Source organism: Bufo bufo, chromosome 11, assembly GCF_905171765.1.
Source record: "Bufo bufo chromosome 11, aBufBuf1.1, whole genome shotgun sequence".
In the NCBI taxonomy this organism is placed as follows: Eukaryota; Metazoa; Chordata; class Amphibia; order Anura; family Bufonidae; genus Bufo; species Bufo bufo.
This window is the reverse complement of record NC_053399.1, coordinates 83,528,722-83,539,215: the sequence shown is the minus strand read 5'-3', so window position 1 is coordinate 83,539,215 and position 10,494 is coordinate 83,528,722. Positions and strand designations below refer to the sequence as shown.

The following is a 10,494-nucleotide window of genomic DNA, read 5'->3' as shown; positions in this document are numbered from 1 at the left end:
AACAGGATCAGTTGATCATTTCCTTGACACCGGGATTTGATGACTGTTTCCCTGAGAATGAGATCACTCTGTCATACAATATCCAACCTGTCACCAGGGGGGAAGGCACACCCCCACATTTTCTAAGAATCTCTAGGATCCCTGTGATCAGACATTTATGCCAGGAATCTCTACTCCCCTTTAAAATGCCTCCAAGTGCAGAGAATCCCTTTAAGGCTTGTAATGCTGCAATGTATGGATGTAGATCTCAAAAGACCATCCCACCAGCTAACCTGGGACTACTGAGCTCAACATCCACACCAAACCCACACCAGTGAGCAGCAGTCCCCGCTGTCCACATCACAAGCCTGCCACTTTCCCCCCTTCAGCACTGCCCAAAAACACTGCACCCAGCAGCCTCCACGTGTCTCCAGCTGTCTTCCGGGAAACCATCTGAGCGTAAACTACAACTTCCGGCAGCCACCGCGGAGCGCGCGCATGCGCCGTCTCGGCCCCGAGCGCAGTGGGACGTGTAGTTCCGAGCCGCGCACTCTCGCTGTCTGGGAGGGCTCTCGCGCACTACGTTTCCCGGCATCCTCAGCGCTCTCCCCGTGTCGGAGGCCACAGCTCTGGCTAATGCTCCCTAGCAGTGTCTAGTCACGTGTGGCTTCCGCTGATCTGTTTTCCTGGGCACAGTGAGGTCTCCCCCTTCCTGCAGTTCCCCCTCACTCGGGTTGTTTTGTCCCCTGCGCCTTCGTTTCTTTTTTTTTTTTTTTTGTTTTCTTTTTTTTTTGTTTTTGTTTAGTTCCTACTTCGCCTTCACCACGGATCTGCCCTTCCACCCCGTCTGATCTCCCCGGGTCACGGCTTCCTCCTTGCGGGTATATGAAAGCATGAGCGATAACGATGACATCGAGGTTGAAAGCGACGTGAGTGCACATCCGATTTCCGTCTGAGATGGGGGGGCAGAGGCTCTCCCCTGTGGGCTGCTCGCCCCCCCCCCCATTATGTGGTGTGTTCCCCTTTAAGGCCACAAAGGTGGTCTGTGGATTGTGGCCCAGCTGGATCCCAGAGAGGGAGGTTCCCTTTAAATTCTGATACTGGGGGATCTGAGTAGTCCCTATTATAGACGTAAGGGGAAAATCCTCTAAATACCCGGTCTGACCGGATCGGTCACCGGTGAGTCGCGATGGTGGTCTGTGGATTGTGGCCCAGCTGGATCCCAGAGAGGGAGGTTCCCTTTAAATTCTGATACTGGGGGATCTGAGTAGTCCCTATTATGATATAATATTATAGACGTAAGGAGAAAATCTTCTAAATACCCGGTCTGACCGGATTGGTCACCGGTGAGTCGCGATGAGCGTTCTGCGCTCGTGTATATATATATATATATATATATTCTTAAAATAATTGGATGGATTGTGAGTTTTTAGGCATGGGGTTACATAGCGATCTTGGCAGTGCAGCCATAGAAATGAACGCGGTCGTAGCGCGGCGCGCAAAAATAACCGAGAAGGGTCTTTTTTTTTTTTTTTGGGGGGTGTTTTCGACCCCCTCTCATCTCTATGGCTGCGCTGCGAACATTTATTAATGAGATAATCGCATGGTCGTCGACTGCCGTGATGAAATAATTGGCGCACTCTTCTTTATCGCATACCTAAGGCCTCATGCACACGACCGTGATCCGTTTTTGTTTCCGTGTGTCTTCCATGATTTTTGGAGGATCACCAGACATGATGGAAAGTGTAAGTCAAGTTTGCCTTGCAAATGATAGGAAAAAAACGGACGCGGATGACAATCTTGTGTGCCTCCGTGTTTTTTCACAGACCCATTGACTTGAATGGGTCTGCGAACCGTTGTTCGTGAAAAAAAAATATATAATTATTTTTTTGACGGACTGGAAACACGGATCACGGACGTGGGTGACAAACGGTGCATTATCCAAGTTTTCAACGGACCCATTGAAAGTCAAATCATGGAAAACAGAACAACGGACACGGAACACAACAACGGTCGTGTGCATGAGGCCTTAGAATAATCGAGAATCGCCCACCCTGGCCTATGGGGTAAACGTACCGTTCTCACTGGCGGGTCGACGTGGTGGGACTACCTCCGCTTTTTTCATTGTAAGGCCTCATGCACGCGAACGTTGCTTTGGTCTGCGTCTCGGATGCGGACCCATTCACTTCAATCCGTGTGCTGTCCGCATCACGCAAAAAATATATAACTTGTCCGTTTTGCGGATAATAGGCGGGTATTAGCGTTGAGCGAACTTGTGTTTTAAGATTGGCGTCTAAGGTTCGGGTCATGGTCCGTGGTAACGCGATTTAAACACAAGTTCGGTTACATTAATGGCTGTCCGTGCCGTTCTGCAAATTGCGGAGCGCACACGGACGCCATCAGTGTTTTGCGGATCCTTAATTTGCGGACCGCAAAACGCACAACGGTCGTGTGCATGAGGCCTGTGGTGCACGTATTAATGTCATTTTTGTATATATTTTTTTTCCGAAATATAGTACAGCTTAATTTTTTTCATGTTTCATGTACGTCGCTATACGTGATATGGCGCCCACCGTCCCAACCAGGGGCATGATGTCATCTGGCGGTGTCATAGACAGATGGCATCACTTTCTGTTTGGATGGGCGCAGCCGCGCATGTAGTATTTACATCCGGACATGGCGGGTCATAGTGTACTCTATACTGCCCATATAGCGCTGCCATATCCTACACTAGAGACTGTAGCGCCATCGTGTGCAGCTGCCTCGCCATAGCATTGGGCACCAAGTGTGAAGATGATGGGGGCACGTGTAGGGTCAGTCGTGACGGGTGACTCTCCGGCCTGCACACACATGGGCTCTACGTCAGGGCTTAGCAACCTCCGGTGCTTTAGCTGTTAAACTACAACTCCCAGCATGCTCCATTCACTTCTTTGGCAGTTTTGAGAACAGCTGAGCTAGTGTGCATGCTGGGAGTTGTAGTTTCTTAACAGCTGGCGTGTTGAGCACCGCTGGACGGGGTTATTAGCAACTACCATTTATCCACAGGATATGTGATAGATAAGATTGTTGGGACCCCCGCACCAGTCACTAAAATGGAGGTCTAGAGCCCCTCACTGCACAATCGGTGGTCACACATGCTCGCTGGGTTTCCATTCAAAGCCTGTAGGACTGACGGCGATAGACAGCACTGACCCTTGTACCCAGTCCTGTACGCTTTGAACGGAGTGGGCCCTGCATTATGTAATGGGGGGGGGGGGGTCTCGAAACCGTGGGGGTCTCGGTGATCAAGCATGAATTTGCAGGCGTTTAGAAAAATAAAACCCCATCAGAATAAGTGCAAGGGTTTGAGGTTTATCAAAACTGGTGTAAAGTAGAACTGGCTCAGTTGCCCATAGCAACCAATCAGGTTCCACCTTTCATTTTTCAGAGCTCCTTTGGAAAATGAAACGTGGAAGCTGATTGGTTGCCAGTTTTCCCTTGGAATTTTTGGTTTTTCAGGTGGTTTCATATCACTCTCCTTATAGGGGAGAAACATTATGAAGAAAGCGCTAGTGAGCACAAACACGCTATGCGCCAAAAACACCACAAAAAAACGGAGCTGCTAGAAAATAAATAATGGTGCTAAATCCATGCGTGTAAGCGCCCTCAAAGGGGTTGTCTGAACGTTGGTGGGATACGTACAGTAAATGATAAAAATACACATGGCTTTACCCTTCCAAAGTTTTTAAAAAATAGTTTATAATAAATAGTAGATCGTCCTTTGTGCCTAGTAATATGACACCGCCCTATGTGCGTTATAGAGCGTCACAACATTATAATAATCAAGTAGAAGTCAAATAATCGCTCAAGGCAGGGGACCCTATATACTACAGACATGGGTTTTATTGACACTAGAGAAGACAGCTATGTGTGTATATATATATCACGTATAGTGAAACAGACTAAGAGTTTTAAATCGTACAAACATATTAGAAACCCCTATATAATCCATAGAAAAAAATCCTAGATTTTGTGTATATATATATATTTATTGGGGTAGTGTCTTATTGTTGTATTTGTTCTTTGTATGTTAATACTTATAGGTATTAGGGTTTCCAATATGTTTGTGTGATTTTATGTTTTTTATTTTTAGTTTGTTTCACTATGAGATTTGTCAATAAATCCATGTTTGTAATATACAGGGTCCTGTGCCTTGAGGTAATATTTGACTTTTATATTGATTATTATATTGCTAGGTTATGTCAGATAGGTGGGGGTCCCATCTGCACCCAGAGTTCAGGAGAGCGCATTCATTTTTGTGGAAGCGTTGAAAATAGCTCAGCAGCGTGCCATAGAAGTCCCATAGAAACAAATGGAGAGCGCACCGCACAAGCGCGACCACCGCTCTATATTCACTTCAATGCAAATGCAGAAAATAGCCGAGCCACCACTCGGCAGTTTTCGGCACTCCCATAGAAATTAATGGAGGGCGGCAGCGCATGCGTCGAGAGTAGTGTTAATCGAGTACCAAAGTGCTCAGGTGCTTGGGTTGAACACCTTGGGATGCTCGGGTACTCGAGTAGAACACTTTGGGATGCTCGGGTGCTTGTAGGTGAGGGCCTGCTGGTAAGCTGACCCTCTAAAAGATTGTAGGTAAGGGCCTGCTGGTGAGCTGACCCTGTAAAACATTATATGCGAGGGCCTGCAGGTGTGCTGACCCTGTAAAATATTATGGTTGAGGGCCTGCAGGTGTGCTGACCCTGTAAAATATTATGGTTGAGGGCCTGCTGGTGAGCTGACCCTCTAAAACATTATGGTTGAGGGCCTGCTGGTGAGCTGACCCCCTAAAACTTTATGGTTGAGGGCCTGCTGGTGAGCTGACCCTCTAAAACATTATGGTTGAGGGCCTGCTGGTGAGCTGACCCTCTAAAACTTTATGGTTGAGGGCCTGCTGGTGAGCTGACCCTCTAAAACATTATGGTTGAGGGCCTGCTGGTGAGCTGACCCTCTAAAACTTTATGGTTGAGGGCCTGCTGGTGAGCTGACTCTCTAAAACATGGTTGAGGGCCTGCTGGTGAGCTGACCCTCTACCACAGGCATGGCCAACCTGCGGCACTCCAGCTGTTGTAAAACTACAACTCCCACCATGCCCTGCTGTAGGCTGATAGCTGTAGTCTGTCCGGGCATGATGGGAGTTGTCCAACAGCTGGAGAGCCTCAGGTTGGCCATCCCTGCTCTACAACATTAGTGAGGGCTGACTAATAAGCATGTTGATGTGATGGAAGAGGAGGCGGAGCAGGACGAGAAAAGGAAGATTAAACCATATGCCCTTTTTTGTGGTGGAAGGGGTTCATGGGAATGCAGTGTATTCAGTACATTATAAAAAACGCATTTAAAGTGCCTTTATGTTCAGCCACTTTCCTCTGGTGGAGTGGAGAAGTCAGGGGCAATCCAGGCCTAGTTTATTTTGATAAGAGTCAACCTGTCAGCATTTTCAGTTGACAGGCGGATACGCTTAACAGTTATTATGCCACCAGCAGCACTAAATACCCGCTCTGACAAAACGCTGGCGGCAGGGCAGGCCAGCACCTCCAAGGCGGAGAGCGCCAGTTCGTGCTACGTGTCCAGCTTGGACACCCAGTAGTTGTAAGGCACTGAGGGATCATTGAGGACGTTGACACGGTCTGCTATGTACTCCTTCACCATCTTCCAAAATTTTTACCTCCTTGTGACACTAGGCCGCTCATCAGGGTGAGGGTGCTGGCGGGGTGTCATGAAACTTTGTCTTTGGAGAGTGTTGCCCTGCCTCTTTTGGAACTGCTGTGTGTTCCCCTCGTCTCCCCTCCTCGGTTGCCCAAGGAACTACGGACTCTTTTTATTTTTTATTTTTTGAGCAATTTTTCCACAAGGACCTTCTGGTATTGCACCGTTTTGCTTGTCATCTCCACCAGAGAAATGAGAGATGAGAAGTTCTCTTTGTAGCGGGGGTCGAGAAGGGTGAACAACCAGTAATCGGTGTTGTCCAAAATGCGTAAAACGCGTGGGTCACGGGAAAGGCAGCCTAACATAAAGTCAGCCATGTGTGCCAGAGTCCCAACAGGCAAGACTTCGCTGTCGTCATCAGGAGGATGACTCTCAATCTCCTCATCCTCTTCCTCCTCTTCTGCCCATCCACGCTAAACAGATAGAATTAAACTTCCATGGGTACTACCCTCTGTAGCGGAGGCAACCGTCTCCAGCTCCTCCTCCTCATCATCATCACCCAGTTTGCGCTGAGAAGACGAACTGAGGGTGTTCTGGCTATCACCCTGTGTAATGTCTTCCCCCATTTCCACCTCTTCCACATGCAAAGCGTCGGCCTTAATTGTGAGCAGCGAGCGTTCGAGTAGACACAGAAGTGGGATGGTGACGCTGATAATAGCGTTATTGCCGCTCACCATCTGTGTTGATTCCTCAAAGTTTCTTAAAACCTCACAGAGGTCAGACATCCATGCCCACTCCTCGCTTGTGAAGAGAGGAAGCTGACTGGAAAGGCGACGACCATGTTGCAGCTGGTATTCCACTACTGCCCTCTGCTGCTCACAAAGCCTGGCCAACATATGGAACGTCGAGTTTTAGCACGTGCTCCCGTCGCACAACAGTCGGTTAGCTGGCAAATGTAAGCGTTGCTGCAGCGTTGACAGACCGTCGGAAGCTGTCGATGACTTGTGGAAATGGGCACACACGTGGTGCAACTTCACCAGTAGGTCAGGCAAATTGGGGTAGGTTTTGAGAAACTGCTGAACCACTAAGTTGAAGACGTGGGCTAGGCATGGGATGTGTGTCATCTCAACGAGATCCAAAGCCACCACCAAGTTACGGCCATTATCAGACACAACCATGCCTGGTTCAAGGTTGAGTAGTGAGAGCCACAGCTCAGTCTGGTCCCTTATCCCCTGCCACAGCTCTGCGGCCGTGTGCTGTTTATCACCTAAGCAGATCTGCTTAAGCACGGCGTGTTGATGCTTCCCCACAGCAGTGCTACACTGCTTCCAGCTACCGACTGATGGTCGTACCCTGGGATGGCTGTCGGTAGCACCTGTGCCATCCCAGGGCACGACTCGCTCCCGGCCCCCACAACGTTCACCCAGTGTGCCGTCAGGGAAATGTAGCGTCCCTGTCCAAAAGCACTTGTCCATGTGTCAGTGGTTAATTGGACCTTCCCAGTAACTGCGTTGGTCAGGGCACAGGTGATGTTACGGGACACATGCTGGTGTAAGGGGGGCACGGCCCCCTTGAAAAATAGTGGGGACTGCGTAACTGGGGAAGGCCGCTGACATCAGGCTGCGGAAGGCCTCAGTGTCCACAAGCCTAAAGAGCAAAATTTCCACAGCCAGTAATTTGGAAAGTTGCGCATTTAGTGCTATGGCCTGTGGGTGGGTGGCTGGGTATTTGCGCTTGCGTTCAAATGGTTGGGGTAAGGACGTTTGTACGCTGCGCTGGGACACGGAAGTGGATGTGGTCGCTGATGGTGCTTGCAAAGGTGCAGGGCGGGAGGCATCCGGGGCTGCGCCTTTGACAGGGGATTGGCCAGCATGTAACGCAGTGGAAGAGGAGGCAGTGGTGTAACCCGCACACACAGATTGTGGACCCAGGCGTTCGGCCCACCTATTACGGTGCTTTGAATGCCATGTGGCGGATCATGCTAGTGGTGGTGAGGTTGCTAGTATTCCTGCCCCTGCGCATTTTTGTATGGCACAGGTTGTAAATTACAATTCTTTTGTCGTCCACACTTTCCTCAAAAAAGCGCCAGACTGCGGAACACCTATTCCTTGGCAATGGAGATTGCCGCAAGGGTGTGCTCCGGGGGAACAGTTGCGGGCCTGTTTGGTGTAGCCCGCGTTCTCCCTTTTGCTACCCCACTGCCTCTTCCAGCCTGTTGCGGTGCTGCGGATCCCTCCCCCTCCTTACTGCTGTCCTCGCTCGGCTTTCCATCTTCCCAGGTTGGGTCAGTTACTTCATCGTCCACCACCTCCTCCTACACTTCCTCACTCTGCTCATCCTCCTGACTTGTTGACCTAACAACAACTTCAGTTATTGACAACTGTGTCTCATACTCATCATCAATTTCACTATATGTACATTGGCTGGTCTCAGCCCTTGATTGGCACCAGAGTCCATATAATTGAGTGCGGTTCTCCACTTCATCATATATCATCCTCATCATCAACCTCTTGAGACACTAATTGGCGTTGACTTATTGGCAACTGTGTCTCATCATCATCATCAACCTCATGAAACACTAATTGCTGTTCCCCACTGTCATCTTCTTGTGACTGTGGATGCTCAAGAGTTTTTGGAAATCGGGGCACAAGATCTCATGTCCCTCTTCAAGCGTGCTTGTCGAGAGTCCCAAATGAAGGAATGGCGCTGAAAAGAGCTCCTCGGAATATCTGAGTGTGGGATCACTTGTTTGGCAAGACTCTCCATGGTGGGAGGAAGGCGTATCAGAGGGAGGATTGTGTTGACCAGACTCTTGGCTACTGAGACTGGACTTGGTGGAAGACAGGGTGGTGCTTAACCGACTGGAAGTATTATCTGCTGCAATCCAACCGACCACCTGGTCACACTGGTCTGACTTCGAGAGCATTGTCCTGTGCCCCCCCTGCAAACTAGGACTTGAAGCTAGGTATTGTGGATGATTGTTTTTCTTGTGCTCTGGCAGCAGGCACAGTTTCAACGCGCCCAGGGCCACGGCCTCTGTGTGCACCATCAGCATCATGGCCAGTTCCCTGTCCCTTACTGCTCGCCTTCTTCATATTAAATGTTATATATGCTTGAAAGTTTCACATGTAAAGTAGCGTAGGATTTGTAAGTGTATGCGCAAAAAATTTAAAAAAGGTATTTGGGATGTGGAAACGTCACACAGGAGATATACCTCAGATAATGTCGCTGATGTCAGCAGCGGCTAATAAAAAATTACAGGGAATGTCACAGGTATTTAGGATGTGGAAACGTTACACAGGAGATATACCCCAAGTAATGTCACTGTCCGCAGTGGACACCGTCTACGGAAAAAGTACACTGGATATCACAGATATTTTTGGGATGCGCACACGTTACAAAGGAGATGTAGCGCAGATAATGTCGGCCGAATACCGCCATGTGCCAAGCATCGAGATGCTCGTGCCGAACTGGCGTTTGGCCGAGGATGCTGGATCACCACTAGTCGGGAGCTTTGGTCTAGAGATAGGTGCGGGTCCAGGTTAGATAACCCCTTAAAGACCTTTCACACCCCAGCAGAATGGTCTTTGGGCTATCTCCACATTGTTGTAGTACAGCACTGGTTTTGGATGAGGTTGCACATAGGACTGTTCGGGGCGCGACTTTACATAGCATGCCTTGAATTCGCAGGTTTTTCTGTCAGATTTCATATGATTTTGCCCTGTTCCATCTCATGTCGTATTTATGGAGCTATTCTCCCTTGATGCCTAAAATATGTCAGAAAACTCCATTAGATTAGAGATGATATGCGCCAGTGTGAACGAGACCTTGCATTCAATCATGATTAGATAAACTGATTATATGTCCCTATACCTGTAGTCCAGGCCTACATGATTTTAAGGGCTCATTCAGACGGCCGTTTGCTATCCGCAGAAATGCGTATCCGTTTTTTTGCGGACTAAATGCTGACCCATTCACTTCTATGGGGCCCTTTTCTAGTCTAGGGTTTCGCAAAACAAATGAAATATGTCCTATACTTGTCTGTGAAAATCAGGACATGGCCCCATTGAAGTCTATGGGTCCGCAAAAATACTGAATGCTATCCGTTTTTTAGCGGATCCGCCAAAAAACGGACAGCATTCAGTATTTTTGCGGACAGCATACGGCCGTCTGAATGAGCCCTAATAATAATCTGTATATGGATATAGCTGACATACTTTCCATGGCTGTGTGCTGAGATGCCAAAAATGAACAAGCCCTTTAATTTCTTTCAGCTTCATTTTGTGCGCTTTATATGGATTTGTGCATGTTGTCACCGAATCCGGTACATCATTTGAAAATGGCGCTATGTCGACCAATTGTGCTCCATCTTTCTAATAGTACAGATTAGAAACCACCACACAAATAAAACAATGACTAACTTGTGATACGCTGATGTAATATGGGAAAATATGGGGTAGGGGAGTCAGTGGCCTTTAAGTGATGAGCTTTCATTTTGTAAACTGACAGGAAAAAGTGAACAGTGGCCGCAATGGCTGCTGAGCTTCATCTACAGTAAATACGGCCCAGAAGTCAAGGTGTTGCTCATGGCAACCAATGAGATTGCTGCTTTCACCTGTTAAGCTGCATTTGGGAAATGAGAGCTGGGTTCTGATTGGTTGCTAGGGGCGTCACATCACGTTTCTGTGCAGTAGTTTTCATAAGTGAGGCCTTGTCTGTCCACACATTGACTGGAGGGAAATCCTGTATTTTATGTCTATATATGCCATGTAGAATTGGTGTGTCAACTTGAAAATGGCTGCCCCCGAGTGACCTGACAGAAATGGCGGGAGA

The 10,494-nt window shown here is 48.4% G+C and overlaps 1 protein-coding gene across 4 annotated transcripts in view; it reads left to right on the top strand.

The window, feature by feature from the left end:
- The first annotated feature begins 548 nt into the window (after positions 1-548).
- Positions 549-10,494, top strand: part of MAX (MYC associated factor X) — a 31,448-nt gene continuing 21,502 nt past the window's right edge. The window contains exon 1 of one of the 4 annotated variants that reach the window (XM_040411809.1): positions 549-908. In XM_040411809.1, coding sequence (XP_040267743.1) covers positions 873-908 — 36 coding nt within the window. In that variant the 5' untranslated portion in view covers positions 549-872. The remainder of the gene's footprint in view (positions 909-10,494) is intronic. The other 3 variants (XM_040411811.1, XM_040411810.1, XM_040411814.1) reach the window with 3 other exon arrangements.